The following is a 17,305-nucleotide window of genomic DNA, read 5'->3' as shown; positions in this document are numbered from 1 at the left end:
GTGTAAAACAGAGTGGTTTGTATCAACCATATACAAAGGAACACAATTCCATAAAAAGGAATAAAGTTCTGATATTCGCTATGACATGGGAAAACCTCAACAACAGCTAAGTGAAAGACGCCAGGCACAAAAGGCCACATAGCAGCTGATTCCATGTCTGTGGAGTCGCCTGTTCTGGGTATTTCACAGAGACAGAAAGCACACTAGGGGTCACTAGGGGCTGGGGGAAGGGGAATGGGGAATGACTGCTTAATGGAGATGAGGTTTCCCTTTGGGGTGAGGAAAATGTTCTGGAATAAGATAGAGGTAATGGCTGCGCAACACTGTAAATGCACCAAGTGCTACCAAACTGCTCGCTTTAACAATGGCTCCTTTTAGGTTCTGTGAATTCTACCTCAAAATGTTAAAACAGTAAATTTTACATTATGTCTGTTTACACACACACACGAAGGTGTGCTTGCTAGAATTTTTCCAGGTAAGTTCTCCTTTGGAAATACCCTATCTGCTTTCCTATCAATAGCCTTTGCTTACCCCTTTACACACTATCCCAGGGCCCCTCCTAGAAAGCCCCTCCAGGGCTTAAAAGCTCACAGGAGAAAATTTATAAACCAAAACAAATCCAAAATCAGAGTCCTGCTCTTGTACCAGAGATGAGATTCAGTGAGCCTGGGGTATCCATACCACCTAGCCCCAGAAAGGACAAAGCCTGTTAACGAAGCCATGGGCATGTCCCCAGGTCCACAGCATGGTGGCCCTGTGAAGAGAGCAGCTCTCACGTGTCAGGAGCTGCCCCTTAAGACTACCAGCTGGGAAGCCTAACTCAAAGGGCCACATTTACCTAAACACATACAGCCGTGAAGTGCCAGGCTGGCAGAGGGCCACTGGGGCCTCTCAGCTTCTCTTCTGCCAGGCACTTGCCCTGTCCAGCAAGCAGCAGGGCCACCTAGAAGTCCTTCTAACACCTGGACCTGCCTGGAAGGGCAGTGGGGCCATAACAGTATGTATCCCCTGTCTCCAATCACCACTGCCCAGTCTCTGCATAAGAGCTACAATTGGGCCGTGCGCGGTGGCTCACGCCTGTAATCCCAGCACTTTGGGAGGCCGAGGCGAGTGGATCACGAGGTCAAGAGATCGAGACCATCCTGGTCAACATGGTGAAACCCCGTCTCTACTAAAAATATAAAAAAATTAGCTGGGCATGGTGGTGCATGCCTGTAATCCCAGCTACTCAGGAGGCTGAGGCAGGAGAATTGCCTGAACCCTGGAGGCAGAGGTTGCGGTGAGCCGAGATCGCACCATTGCACTCCAGCCTGGGTAATGAGAGCGAAATTCTGTCTCAAAAAAAAAAAAGAGCTGCAATTGTACCCAAAAATGGGTGCCAGGTACCAAAACCCCACTGCCCCAAGATCTGAGATAGGGAACTCAGATATTGGGCACCAGCAACTGACAATGCAGGAATCAGCCCTGAAGACACCAACCTCGGTCGATTGCATGGTGGGGACATGAGGAGCCATGGGACTGGCCTAGAAAACAGCTTCAAAATCACTCAGGTGGGGGCACCATGCACCTTCAGACCCCACAGGTGTCCTGTACTTCACCAACCGAAGGACAGAAAGTAAGTCAAGGGGAAGCCACGCTTCATATCCTGGTAGCAAAATGACAATGACAGAGCCACTGAAGGAAGCCAGAATGAAGAGAGAGGGTGAAAAGTGGATTCCCAGCTGGGACCCCATCAAAGAAACCTGACAAAGAGACAGCTAAGATGGAGGGGCAGAGAACAGATCTAGAACAGGTTCCTACACCCCAGCACCACTGACATTTAAGGTCGCCTCATTCTCTGTTGGGCCTTGGGGGGCTGTCCCATGCCTTGTAGGGTGTTTAGCAGCATCCTTGGTCTCCACCCATTGAATGCCAGCAGCACTCCTCCCAGGCATAGCCATTGAAAATGCCTCCAGACAATGCTAAGTGTCTGGGGCAGGGGGGGCAAAATCACCCAGGGTAAGAACCACTGCTCTAGACAGTTCTACAAAGGAGGCTGGCATGGTCAAAGACCCATCGTTTTCGCTATGGTCTCTATACCATTTCCTCCCTATACACACACACACACGCACACACACACACGCACGCATGCACGCACGCACCAAAAAGGTTCGGTGCATGAAAGCTAAAGTCAAATGTATAAGATGAGATGAAGTGAAGGTAAACACTTGGGCACTTATTATTTCAGTAACTTGTCAGATCCACTCTGCAATAAATAATTTTTCATTATGAGAGGTATTTCTATTTCGAGGTTGCCTGGGAAATTTACTCCTTGTATTATTTATTAAAACCCTCCATGAAACATATTATATGCAGTCCCCAGCAAGACAAAAGCAAGGTATAGCTACAGAACTGCTTCACTTTGTGCAGAACGGAGCTAATGAAAACTTTGGATTACATCTATAAAACCCAATTTAATGCTACATTGGATGGTAACGATTGTTTCACTCTACAGAAAGTTTTTGGCATCTCTGATAGAATGCCACAGATTTTGCATACTACTTACTATTTATGTGGTCCATGTAGTAAACTCCAATTTGTTTATCATATACAGTTTCCCATCCTAAAGGCAGTTCATCCCCAACACAATCGGCAAAGGTCAATGGCTTTGTTATCCTGCAAAATAAAATTATGAAAACAAATTTGAAAGTCAGGTCAGTTTTGTATAACTTTGCTTTATCTAATCTAATTGACTGCTTTTGCTCCAAATATTTGGTTGGAAAATTCACCGGCTTTGCCTAAATAATCAATAACTGTATTAGTACACTGGCAATCAGAAACATTAGTATCTCAAAGTACAACTTTAAATATGAGCAAAAAGAGATACTTGGTTACTAACAAAACAGGTAAAGCAAGCATCTTCTTTCAAGCAGCATGTTTAATGAGGTGATGTCAATGGAATGTAGCTCTTCCAGAAAAATCAGAGAGCACCTATGCTCTGTTCTCATTCCCTGAGAAATGTTCCCCTCACAACTTTCAGTTTCCATACATTACACATGAACTCTGGCTTCAATCTATACAAAATGCATTTGCAATATTTTCATCCACCAGTGGTCATGAGTTAATAAACATCAACCATTGGCCAAATGCAAAGAGCCAAGCAACGTAACGATACAATGAGACCCCCACTAAATACTTTCTGTATTTCTTATACAGTAGGAATCAGAAATTTCAGAGTCCTTTTTTGTTTTTCTGGAGAAAAACAACAAAAGCACTTTGTCTACAGGCATCCCTCCTTGAAGAAAATCTGATTAAGGAAATTTGGGCTTGACGAGAGATAAAGTAAAGGGTTTTCAGATGGATTTTTAAAAGTAGAGCTTCCCCCTCCCTGATCCCCCATGATCACGCTGATTGACAAGACAGTGTTAGGACCACAGCTGTCATATAAAATGAGACACGCCTATAATTGTCTGAGTCTGGGCAGCTATCTCTTGGGCTGTCTCTATAAATGCACACTGACTGCTATGCATGGGAATCCGATCACCTACATTTCACTAAGTCAATCCTCCCACCTCTTCTGTCCCTGGACCTGAGAAACTGACACAACCACAGCCAAGCCCCATGAGACCAGTATGAATTTTGGACACGTGATTTCCTTCAACTGGTTTGACAACAAGCCTGTCTTTCCCCAGGAGCATTTAAAAACTGATAAACACCATCAGAACACTACTTTTAATCTTCATTTTTAAACACACGGTTTTAAGAAGTTAGCATCAATATAAAAACAAGAAATATATAGAAGGTGAAATGTGCCATATATATCCTCCCAAACATGATGCACTCAAAAACTCGCATCACAAGATGAGCTGACTGTATGCAGACTGTCCCATCCCAGGAACTGATGTCTGCAGCACAATGCCTTTACCAGTCAGGAATGGTGTGCTGTACCAAGGGTCCTAGTCAGGCAGATAACAGCAGGCTGCTGTGCATTATTCGTGTCCTGAATGGGACCCAACCATAGCAAAGACAACCCTACTTTAACACAAATTGAGTTCTGAGCAAATTGCTGCTATTCTAACATAATGATATTCACAAAGAAGCCTCCAGAGAAAAATGCCCATGCACAGGTACATTCTAAGCACATTTACATATGTGATCTCATTTAATCAACAAATATTGGCCAGGTGTAGTGGCTCACATCTGTAACCCCAGCACTTTGAGAGTCTAAGATGGGAGGACTGCTTGAGCCCAGGAGTTCAAGACCAGCCTGGGCAACACACTGAGCCCCATGTCTACCAAAAATTTTTTTTAATTAGCTAGGCCCACACCTGTAGTCCCAGATACTAGGGAGGCTGAGGTGGGAGGATTACTTGAACCCAGAAGTTCGAGGCTGCAGTGAGCCATGATTCACTGCACTCTAGCCTAGGTGACAAGGCAAGGCCCTATTTCGAAAAAAAAAAAGACCAAGTAAACAAATATAGGTGAGAAACCCATCATTATAGCACTGCGGAGACAAATTCTGGCATGATTTTCAATAACAGCATTGAGAACGTATAGATGTATTTTCCTAATTATCATTCCAAAACATTTATGGGCCAGGAATTTCATGTTTTTCTCTTGTACAGCACATCCCATCTATCATGAATACTCCAAACTTTACCAATATCAAATGATATTTTTCTCCCAAGAAAGCTCTTGGCAGGTAACATTACTTCAGTCTTGAATAAATCACTTCAGAGGAGTTATTCAGTTCTAGAGTCTATTTAATCACATCTTTTTTTTTTTTTAAGGCTCGTCAAGTGAAGCAGTGGGAGAGGAGAAGAAACAAAAAAATCTGTAATTGGTTGTGATCAATTGGTTGTAAACACCACTGCACTCAGACCAGCCAAAGGAGAGCCAAATAAATCTTGGTTCCTCTTTCATCGCCAGAGGAGAAGTATGTGGAGGTGTGGAACACTGGTGTTCTTTTGGTGGTAACCTTTCAGCAAGGAATGTTTTCTGGCTCTTGCTGGCTAAAAAGCATGGTTTCCCCATGTCAGGATGAGGCCAGGGCCACCCAGAAGAGATCTCGGCCTCATCTGGGGACAATCAGCAACCTCAGTGAGGTGGTCGGCTTCATCCTAGACAATCCCATGATCCCTTATCCTGCCAATGATCATCCTCCCACTTGAGTGGAGCCACTGATGTCCAAAGACTGTTCCCCAAGCACAGTGGCTCTCCATGCAGAAACGCACAGCATTGGGCTGGGCATGGTGGCTCACACCCTGTAATCCCAGCATTTTGGGAGGCCGAGGCGGGCAGATCACCTGAGGTCAGGAGTTCAAGATTAGCCTGGCCAACATGGCAAAAGCCAGTCTCTACTAAAAATACAAAAATTAGCCAGGTGTGGTGGTGTGCACCCACAGTACCAGCTACTTGAGAGGCCGAGACATAAGAATCGCTTGAACCCAGGAGGCAGAGGTTGCAGTGAGCTGAGGTTGTGCCACTGCACTCCCGCCTGGGCAACAGTGCGAGACCCCAGCCCCCTAAAAAAGAAAAAAAGAAATAAATTCACAGCATTGAGTTTGCCAAGGCAAACCCCTTGGGCTGCTGTGAAAAGTCCTCCCCAAGCCAAGCCTATACAAAGCTTCTGGCTCTTTCTGCTTCAACTCCCTACCCCGCCCCTCACACACACACACACACAATCTCTTTTCCAGGCAAATGAGTTTGTTCACCCACCTTCCAAAACATCACACTCATTCCAGTCTAAGCAACCTGTTCTCAGTCTTTCCTGGGCCTGTGGAGAGGCTTTCTCCTCCCCTCTCGTACCCCAATCCAATCAGCCCTGCAAAGGCCAGCTCGACCCTACACAAATCATCACTGCCAAATCCCCACCGTCTCCACTGCCCGGGAGCCACATCCATTCTCAGTCACTGGGCACAAAACACCACTTGTGGTCATGTTTCTGACATTTGTACACATCCTCCACATAAATGAAGGTTAGCTGTTTAGTCTCCTCACTCAACCAGACTCCAGCAGGGATCTTGGAGGAAAAAGAAGCTTTTGATACGGGAATAAGCCCAAAGCACATCAGCTTTACTCCTAAGAGAGTCCCTCATGTCCTCGCTTAGAAGCCATGGCCATGCTGGCTCCACATACACACATCTGCAATTTCCGACACACCCCTGAACTGACCTTCAATGCCAGATTCACACTTCTCAGAATTTTCCAAGGAACCCAGAATCCAGACCTTTGAGTGGGAAAAAGTTCAGTTTGCAGAGCTCGGCATGTTTAGGTCCGTCCATATCACATGGGCAATTTTTACATTTTACTGCATGGTTTAAAAACTGTCATTGGTAGAGCCACAGAAGTATCTGATGGTAGAGCCAAGGTGAGCCACAGATGGGGGAACCAGCTTTGTGGGCCTCACAGCAGCCTGGCTTACATCTGGTTTAATGTATTTTGGTTGTGCTATTTTATCAAAATAAAAGGATAGAAAAAAATGAAAACGCTAGTGCTGGCACAGAGGCTGTATGAACTGTATACAGTTAAGAGAAAAGTAGAAATTGCTGGATGTGTGGAAAGGCTAAACCCTTAGATAACCACAGGATTAAGTTGAAATCAAAAAGAAATTTAATGCAGGCGAAAAAGAGTCAAAAATATGTCAAGGACTATGTGTAAAGTCAAAAGCAGAATTGCAGATGTTCAAATACTTTCGGTTCTTCAGGAAAGGAGCCCTGGGCTATCCCCTTCCCCCATGCACAAAAGTCTTTCAGCTTTTCCACGCTTATTCACATGTATAGGAAAACAAGGGAATGGCAACACTGCAGTTTACTCCCTTCACAATAAAACAGAAGAGAAAAATTAAAAGTAGAAAGGGGCACACTATCACAAGCGGAGCACAGAGAAATCAGCAGTCCATAAATGAGTGGAAGGGGACGGGAAAGTCTACAAACAAAACAGGAGGTCAAACCACCCAACTGCAGCCATTTAGCTTCAAATGAAAAAGACCCTGACACCTCAACATCTCCCAGATTCTCCTCTAATACAGCATCATCCAATGACTCAAACTCTCAAAGGCATCAGGAATTTATTTACACCTAATTTTAATTCTCCAGGCTACTTTCACACCTACCAAAGATAGAGGGCTTCTAGTCTTGTGGTTAAAGTGTTTTTGTAAATATCATTTCGTTTTCCCCAGAGACAGGGTCTCACTCTGTCGCCCAGGCTGGAGTGCAGTGGCACAATGATGGCTCACTGCTGCCTCAACTATCCAGGCTCAAGCAATCCTCCCACCTCAGTCCCCCTAAGTAGCTAGGACCACAAGCATGTGCCACCACACCCAGCTAATTTTTTTTTTCTCTGTAGAGATGGAGTCTCACTGTGTTGCTCAGGCTGGTCTTATACTCCTCAGCTCAAGTGATCCTCCCACCTTGACCTCCCAAACTGCTGGGATTACAGGCATGAACCAGCATGCCCTGATTTTCATTATATTTGATTTTACTAGTTGAAATGCTAAGAACATAATTAAAAATAAAGGTAGAACTAAAAAAAAAGCACTTTGTTCTAAGATCCCTGTTTCTCTGAATATCGTACTCCCTTACCCCCATTTCTAGTCAGTTTCAACTGTGATGGGGTTCCCAACATTGACAGTAGTCCCAAAGTAGAGCATTCTGGAATATTCAAGGTCAGTAGATCAGCTGGTTAGGGCAGTTTCTCATTTCTGACCTTAGAATCCTTTTTAATACATGGAAATAATAGTAGATAATACAATTTGAGCAAATAGATTAGCAATTCAATTGTGTCTTTTTAAAAACATTACTAAGGCTTTTAATAACTTTAAAGATCAATTTTTTTCTGAAAATCATAAAAAGCATCTTTATTAACTACCCAGTGGGGCACTACTGGTGTCCAAGTAGGACCAAGATGGGCAGGGGTTATCAGAAGGAGAGAGGTGGCTAAGAAGGGGAGGAAGATGGGGTACAGGCTAGCAGTGTGCATACTGGTATCTCCTCTGAGGTTGTGTCTTCACCTACAGAGATTCCATCTCCGGTTCTGAAGTTCTCATCTCCCCAAAAACCTGATGCTAGATTGTCCCCGCCCACTGCTTCCCAGTCACCACAGACAGACTAGGGGAATTTTTGTTTCTATTACAAAAAATTTAGGAGACACTTAAATAGGAGAGAAATGTTCATTCACACCACCGCCTAAAGGCAACCACTATTCCTATATTAGTGTGTTTTTCTACATTTTTAAATGAATTGTTTCTGTTTTTTTCTGACATACTCATGATCACACGATATGTGCCATTCTCTGTCCTACCTTTTCCACTTAACTTTATAACATGTTCACTTAATTCCTACCTTGAGTCACTTCAACACTTACTGGAACTAGCCTACCCTTATAGTATAGGAATTCTGTACCCCTTGTCATAAATTATTTGTAAACATCACATGGAATAGCTGAATTGCTCAAACTCCTTAAGAACAATTACTCCATCTCAATCGTCTTTGAGTTGGTCCAAGACAGCGCATGAAGCAGGTGTTCAATAATTCCTGCTGAATACATAATTTCCCTTTGTACAAATCCTTCTCTAAAGGGATTAACAGAATTTGCCTAAGCACTCTCCTACTATTGACATCTACCTTATTTCCAAATTTTCACGAATATAATACACGAGAGCCACTTGTGCTTGAAAAACAGTTCAGCAATTTCTCAAAACACTTAAACACAGAGTTATAACCATATGATGTGATAATTCCACTTGTAAGTATATACACAAGATAAATGAAAACATATGTCCACACAAAACCTTGTACATGAATGTTCATAGCCACACTGTTCACAATAGCCAAAGGGTGGAAACAACTAACAGTCATCAACTGATGAATGGATAAATAAAACATAGTCTACCCCTATGATGGAACAGTATTTACACATAAAAAAGAATGCAGGAATATATGCAATATGTAAGGGTTGGGGTACTGACCCCCATGAACTTTCAAAATCCATGTATAACTCTTCACTCTCCAAAACCTTAACCACTAACAGCCTACTACTTACCAGAGTCTTACTGATTACATAAACAGTTTATTAACATATTTTGACATTATATACTATATTCTTACAATAAAGTAAGATAAAGAAATTTTATTAAGAAAATCACGAGGAGGAGAAAATACATTTACTATTCATTAAGTAGAAGTATCATCATAAAGGTCTTCATCTTTGTCTTAATATTGAGTGGGCCAGCATGGATGTGGAATGGTTGGTCTTATCCATTCAGGGGTGACAGAGGCAGAAGAGTAAGTGGGCCCATACAGTTCAAACCCATGTTGTTCAAAGGTCAACTGTACTGACACATGCCACAACACAGATGAACCCTGAAGTCACTGTGCTAGGTGAAAGAGGCCAGACACAGGGGCCACATGTTGTGAGGTTCCACATTGAAACGTCCAGCACAGGCAAACCCATAGAAACAAAAAGTGGTCAGTGGTCACCAGGGGCTGGGAGAAAGAGGGAATGGAGAATGACTATTAATGGGTACAAGATTTCCTTTTAGTGGAAAGAAAATGTTCTGGAATTAGATAGGGTGATGGTTGTATAAACTTGGAAATATACTAAAAACCACTGAATTTTATACTTTAAAATGTTGATTATGTCACATGTGAAATATATCTCAATTTTATAAAAATGATAAAAGGAATATCTGTGTCTGTGAAGCTCATAAGCTGTACTTATCATTATTCTTTGAAAAAATTCCCAGAACCAAATTTAAAGGTCAAAGGATATGAAGCTTTTACCCTCATATCTTAAATGTGATGTAAAAAATTCAGACCATAATGTCTGCAGCGAATATAACCACTCAAGATCCAGAAGTCTTGGGTTCACATTTTAGCTTCTTTCCTCTCTTCTTTGTAGCACATTTTTCCATAGCTCCTATCATACTAGATACAATGTCATCCACGTATTGCAGTTCAGTTGGGTATCACCTCTTGTCTTTTAGCTCTGTCAGTGTCCTTATTTACCAGGCACCCCAGGTCATCCATGTGGGCATGTCCCAGCTTTCTGCTCTTTTACTCTAAGTAAGGGAGATGAGCTAATAGTAAACGCGTGACACATGTTGCCAAAGCACTCTCCCATCACCTCACACTCCCATCTGCAAAGACAGAAGTGGTCTTTTGTGTTCAAGGGTCAACTGAACTGACACATGCCACAACACAGATGAACCCTGAAGTCACTGTGCTAGGTAAAAGAGGCCAGACACAGGGGCCACATGTTGTGAGGTTCCAGTGGTCTGAATACATACATTTTATGTATTCAGGCCCAGGCTCCAGATGAATCCACATGGCCTAAGCAGGCTGACCTTCAGGGAACAAGCTGCTAGTGAGACAGCAGAGATTTGATAGCATTTTTGGAAGGTGGGGGACTTCCTGGGCCAGCTGCCACTGTTTCTTCATTCCACCCCCACAACAGCATCAACCCCAGAGTTACTCGTTTTCTCTGCCCTTAGCCACCACCCAGAGAGCCACCAGATGCAGATTCTCCCCTTCACAAACCGCATTTCTTCGTTCAGCAGAGCAAACAAATACAAGTTGCTGGCCATTCCAGGATCAGAGACGGGAGGGAAGGAAGAAGGCACAGCCCAGCTTCTTTTGTTCCCTTCCGTCTACGCCTATTCCATCCTGCTGGGCCCCTTGAGAGAGGGGCACCTGGGCCATGTGGCTTTAAACCACACAAATAGTTTCCCTTATAGTTCTCAACATTAGAAGTCTAAATGGGTCCATGGGCCTGTGTTCCTTCTGGAGGTTCTGGGGAAAATCTGCTCCTGTACCTTTTCCAGCTTCTACAGGCCTCCTGTAGTCCTTGACTAGTATCCCCTTCCTTCCTCCATCTTCAAAGGCAGGATGGCCAGGGGAGTCTTTCTCAGGATGCCATCTTTCTGGTTCTCTCTTTTCTGTCTCCTTCTTCCACTTATATGCACCCCCATGATGACACTTGGCCTGCCCAGATCATCCAGGATCATCTCCCCTGGGCAGAATCCTTAACTTCGTCACAGCCGCAAAGTCCCTTTTGCCATGCATGTCAACATATTCACAGGTTCCAGGGCTTAGGGACATGCACAACTAGGAAGCCATTATTCTGCTGACCACAAGACTGCAGCTAGGTAAACTGCAGGGCCAGAGAGTGGTAGGCAGGGCAGTCGGTGGCAGACCCATGTCTTGAAGCCCACACCCTCCCTGGACCAAACTGTAGGAAAGTGAAGGTGGGTAGCAGAAGGCAGAGCAGCGAAAAGGGATAAGTGCTGCTTATCCCTCATGTATTCTCTCCATCAAAAGAAGGCCAGGGCAATGCTCTGGAGCTTGTGCTACACCTTCCCGTCTCAGGAAACAAGAAGATCTTTATAGTTCCAATTCACGTTTGTTAAAATGCTATTCAGAGAGGATACTATTAATCTTGGTTTCAGTTCCAACCCAATCCTCAGGAAATCCTAATGACTTCCTCCACCTTTTCTAAGCTACCTGGCTCACAGTGAGTTTCAAAGCCCACCGGAACTTGGATGCCAGCCCACTTGCGGTTACTTATGTGGTGAATTTGACCCTGTTTGCTGTGCTAGTTGCTTCTCCAAGCCTTTGGTGGCAAGCATTCACACTCAGAGCCAAGGCTCTCCCGTAGCAGTGAATGGGTCCCTGAGCTCCCTGAAATTAGAAAGAAACACTGATGAGCAGTCCATGGCATTCATCAGATTCGCAGGGATGTCGATCACCCCCACAAAAAAGTTTAGAAGTTCTTTTAGAGAGACTCATCGTTTCTATATCAAAGTTTGAAATAGTAGTGAATGTACCACAAAGCTGTCACACTAATCCTGAAAAGCCATTTAGAATAATCATTTAGAAAAAAAAGTCTGTGTTTTCGCCCAAGGTATTTATTTAGATTATACACAGGAAATGAATTGGCTCTTGTCATCAAGTCCAATTCTAGAAGTCTAGAATTTAGGGCAAAGAATAATTACACCTAGAACTCGATCTAAACATTGCATCAATGTATTATCATAGCATGAGTGTCCGACTGTTAATGATAGAGCCTCAGAACTAATCATTCTTAAATAACATTTATAATTTTCATGTGGAAATGTTAAGTCCTCTTGAGAATAAAAAAAAACAAATTATACATTGTCAGTTTTTTCATTGTCTCTAACGTAAAACTATCATAATTCATGGACAAATTCCCAGACTAATATAAAAAGAAAACAGCTCTTTAAATGTATTTCAAAGAAAAAAGTATGTTTAGAGGCTTTATGAATGGCAGTAAATCCATAAGACAAGAGACCAGGGATGCTAGCAGGTGTTTTTGCGGGGAGGCGGGGAATAACCACAGAGAATCAGATGCAGGTAAACCCCTGTGCCTGGGTAGTATAAACCTGCATTGACAGAGGACCACCAGCCTTAGAGTCTTCAATCTGAAACATGAAGAGCACACCACCAAGATCTGTCTCACTGCTTCAGTGGTGACAAGGTGTAGCACTGTCCTTTAGCCCTCAACCATGTCCATCTCACTGAGACTTTTCTACATCACCATGAGCCTCCCAGGACACAATTCCTCTCACTGACACCTACATCTTCCTGGACATCCACCTGCAAAACCAAGTGCCAGCATGTTCTGCAGAGCATAGCTTTTCAAGGTGAAGCAATGGGCCAGCCAACCTCACGGAGCTGGGGAACCTGTTTACAGCCAACTCGCCTGAGTCTGAAGGTCACCGTTACTGATATCCCAGCAGGGATATCGCTCAGGTCATAAAACCCCAGTGAGAAACATGCCAGATGCATCTTTTAATTGTCACAATGAAATGGTACTACCCTATCAGTAGAGCCAATACTTAAAAGCTGCCTCCTATGAGTCGGCATTTGTTCCCCAAAGCAATGGAGTCACAACAGTGCTACATGTCCACCAAACCCCTGCTTCCTTTCCCTCTTGGGCCCACAGAGAGATCACACTTCATAGTCTCTCTCCGTTGCAGACCATGGACTGCCCAGACCATGTGACTGAGCTCTAGACAATGGAATGTGGGCAGAAAACATGTACACCCCTTCCAAGGCTTGTCCCAGAAGCCTCTGGCAGGATTCTCCATGCCTTCTCTCTTCCCTTGCCTGTGGGCCCAAAGCAAAGAACCGACTAGAGGATGGCAAAGCCTCAAAAAATGGGCAAGCCACACCAAAGAAGCAGCCTGGATCTCCCCCATCACCCGCCCTGTGCCCCATACTAAACTGACATGAGTAAGAAACTTCTATTCTGCTAAGCAATGAGACTTTGTAGCTGTTAGTAACACACTGGCTACTAAGCTGGCTAACACACTTGGAGATACAGACAAAGGAAGGAAATAATCAGAATTTGTGAAAAGTCTGAATATTTCATCTCATTTGATGACATGAGCTTCTTTAGTGATTCACAAAAATGTTAGCCAAGTATAGCCATGTTTTGGAGTGAACTGGTTTGTCCTTCCCCACTATGGAGTCCCACAAGGCAGGGATAAGAAAGACCACTGCCCATATTTCCATTCCGGACAGTGCTTCTCACTTTGTAGCATAGTCATCATTCGACAGGGCTACCTCCCTTAATAGTCTGTGAGTTCCTTGGAGGAAAGGATTCACCTAAGCCAGAGCCCTCAAACACAAGAGTCCTTCATTAAAGTGTTTGATAAATTAATCCAGCCAATTTCAGGAACTGATACCATAGAAAAACCAGTTTGGAGCCAATTAACACTTAAGAAAGAATTGGAAGGGGATAGAAGGGCATTCTGACTTTGATTGGGATCGCAAGCCTAGATTATAAGAAATGCAGGACTCGGGAGGCCAGAGCACTACAGGATCATTCCTCACTCAGACAGCTCTTTTTTTAGACAGATCTATCCTTGGAAGAAAGGTGACTTTCATCAGACTACCAGAGCTTGACGAAACATCCCTGAGTACCTCCCGTAGGCCTTTTGTTCTGAGTTTACACTACCACGCCACCTTTTGATCTACAATCTGGTTTCCTGAATGTAGGTCTGCCCACCAGAAAGGGAGTGTCCAGAGAAGATAAAGAGACAAGATCTTAGCAAGATGTTCTGTCCTCCAGCAAAGAATAAACTGTTCTAAGAAAATCAGTCCAGGAGGTATTCAAGAAAGCCAGAAAACCCCGGGGCTCTGCTGCCCCAGTGATCCTACCGGTTCTCAGACGTGTTCAGGCACTGGTGCAATGGAAGTCCAAACACCTGAAAAATGCCACCAAATAATGACTGCATATGTTTAAGGTCCCTCAGGATATATTTTATTGAATTATAGACACAGATGGCAACAATTATTTAAAACTTTAAGGGAGAAAAACTCCAAACTGTGGAAACTATACTTTATGTCATTCCTAGAGGATGAGCATAGGCAAATGACACAGTCTCGCTGTGCCTCCGTTTTCTCTGTTTTACTATAAGGTGGTGAAGCAGAAGGCCAGAGGCTACTACATTCTCCAGTAATGTCTGTTTTCCTCCCATTTTACTTTTTGCCTCTAAAGACTGGGTGAATGTTGTTATTATTCTGATTTAGCAGCATAATACTGTATGAAGTGAACATACTAAAAGCAAGCTGACCTGAGGCCAAAATTTGAGTCTACCACCCAAAGGAAACCAAATCCAGAGGGGCGCCCAACTGCGGCCAACATCTGAATGTCCCCCAGCAAGCGTCCCTCTGAGACAGAATAGGAGAGAAAAGGAATTCCTGAGCAAACCCATCAAGAGCACACTCCTGAGCTGATGTGAAAACACTCTGTTCACCTCCATATATAAGCTCTATTAATACCATTTACAGGAAAATAAAGACAGACTTTAGCCCAGCTGGTACAAAGAATTCTCCGGGGCAGCACTGTCCAATGGAATCAGAATGAGAGCCTATATACTTAATGCAAAACTTCTTAGAAGAGTAAAAATAAACAAGTGAAATAAATTTGAAAACATGTTTTATTTAGCCCACTATACTGCAAATACTATCATTTTTACATGTAATGACTATAAAAATTATAAATGGAATACTTTTCATTCTTTTTGTGAATGGGGTCTTTGAAACCCAGTGTGTTTTACAGATTAAGCCCATCTCATTTCAGGATTGACCAGATTCAAGTGCTCATTTGCGTGTGGCTGTGGCTACTGCACTGGATATCACAATGTCAGATTCTCATGTAATTCTACAGTAATTTGATTCTGCAAATGACCACAGGTGCATCATTTAAGAAAGACCTGGCCTGAGATGCCATCCTCCACAAGCCACTAGTGGGAATTTTGAAGGAACCACATTTCTAAACCACAAAACCACATACAGGGAACTCCTGGCTTCCCTCCAACACCCTCATATCTATCTGCATTCCCAGCAACCCATGGGAACTGCTATCCCCAAACCTGGATTGTTCTTTCCCTTTGCCAAGATTCCGTTTCCTGTTCGAATGCTAATGCTTCTTCTAAGATGTGGCCCAGATTCCTCCTGTCCAGACCCAGCCAGAAGCAAGCTGGCCTTTCTTTGGCCAGCCCCAGCACTTGATCTCTTCAGTGGCATTTCTTAAAACTCGAAGTAGAATGCAGTCAATAATAAATATTGCATCTCCCCTAGTACTAGTTCCTTCAGGGCAAGGCTGGCATCTCTTCCAATGCTGACCTGACCCCCACAGGGCTTCAGGGCTTGCCCAGTATGTGCTCCACTGCGTATACAGGATGAGTCAGAATTACTTGATCAATGCTGAATGGAGTCTGCCACCCAAAACAGGTTGTCTATGGCAGCTCTCGAGCTATTTGTAGATGGTACTGGTCTGGACAGGAAATGCTCAGGAGTAGGTGTGCCGATTTGAGGCTGAAGAGACTGGATCACAGGAAGAATGGGCTACAGTATGACAGATGCATGGCTTCCTCTTCAGGGACTGGGCATAACAGGTGCTCGGGAGCTGTTTACCAGAGTGATCGGAAACTCAGGCTTGTCACATTAAGAATGGCATCATGGCTGCAAAGCGCTAAGAGGGGGAGCCAGTGCAGGCTAGAGGACCTCATAAGGGGGCTCCCAAGTCAACTCCAAGCCTTCATTCCACAGCTGCTTACAAGTCCACAGACCCACCCCACGCACAGACAGACCAGCCCTCCATACCCAGCCCCTTCCCATGGACCCAAATGGGTCCTCCTCATTGACTCCAGACCAGGCTGGCTGGCCACCAGGAAGAACCGCAGCCACTGCAGTTCCCTCATCAGGGAGGGCAGAGAAATGATACCGCCCAGGAGAGTCTGGCTTCTAAAACATGGCTTTCCCTAAAAGGAACCAGCCAGTGGTGGTCAGGCAAGTGGGACTGGGGATGGCAGGAGACAATGGGCATGTTCTGCAACCCGACTGCGATGAAGGCCACAAAGCTTTCATAGAACTGTGCTAAAATGGGTGCATTGATATGGAAGTTACACCTCACTAAAGTTGTTTTTAAAATATACACACACACAGAGGTCCTTATTGAATATTCCATTTACAGTGGGGAAAAAAATAATTTAAGGATTCCAAGTCACATGAAATGCTTGAGGGAAGAAAAAAAACACAAGACTTGGATGCTATCACTAGCTTCACTGTCATCTCACTCACTCGAAGCTGTTAGGCGCATCTGGAGATTTTTATGTGTAAATTCCAAGTCATGGCTGGTGGATGTTCCAGAATATCTTCCAAATATCTGGACACATGTTGAAACATTCCCAAAACTAATTACTTCCAATCCTTTGTGTCCATTCATCCCATTACTCTCTATCTCAGGGCTCTCACACCATAGTCACAGCCTATCAGTGAGCAGTGAAACTGAGTGAGGAGGTCCCTGGCAGTATTTTATTTTAAAAAGAAAATATTAAAACACATCACACTTCCTAGGGGCAGTACAGTATGCACATGTCATAAAGTTTTCTTTTGGTTGTGTATGTGATTAAAATAGGCTCCTTACTTTTGGTGACTGTCCACGGTACTTGGATAGGCAAAGCTGCAGGACATAGATATGTCATGTAAATACTAGAGCACTGAATGTGCAAACGAACATGGCAGCCACACAACAAAGCCCAGCACTGTGCTCAGCCAAACACTTAATCATTAAGACAGTTTGAAGAGGCAGGTCCACTATCACCACCCCCATGTTGCCTAGGAGGAAACAGAGCTAGGGATACACACCTGAGAAGTGGTGAGACCAGGACATGGGCAAGGGCACTCAAGGACTCGGAAGCTGCGCCAGAGCCAGCCGGCTCCCTGCACTTCCACACGGAACTCAGAGAACAGATTCCAAGCAAGCTTCAGGGGTTCCAAGAGCCCTTTGTAGGAAG

General features: G+C 44.0%; 1 protein-coding gene across 2 annotated transcripts in view; it reads right to left on the bottom strand.

Moving 5' to 3' along the window:
* Positions 1 to 17,305, bottom strand: part of WWC3 (WWC family member 3) — a 131,421-nt gene that overhangs the window by 79,846 nt on the left and 34,270 nt on the right. For both annotated transcript variants that reach the window (XM_035289509.3, XM_035289510.3), the window contains exon 2: positions 2,546 to 2,655. In XM_035289509.3, coding sequence (XP_035145400.1) covers positions 2,546 to 2,655 — 110 coding nt within the window. The remainder of the gene's footprint in view (positions 1 to 2,545; positions 2,656 to 17,305) is intronic.

This window comes from Callithrix jacchus, chromosome X (genome assembly GCF_049354715.1).
Source record: "Callithrix jacchus isolate 240 chromosome X, calJac240_pri, whole genome shotgun sequence".
Taxonomy (NCBI): domain Eukaryota; kingdom Metazoa; phylum Chordata; class Mammalia; order Primates; family Cebidae; genus Callithrix; species Callithrix jacchus.
This window is presented reverse-complemented; position numbering and strand designations above follow the sequence as displayed.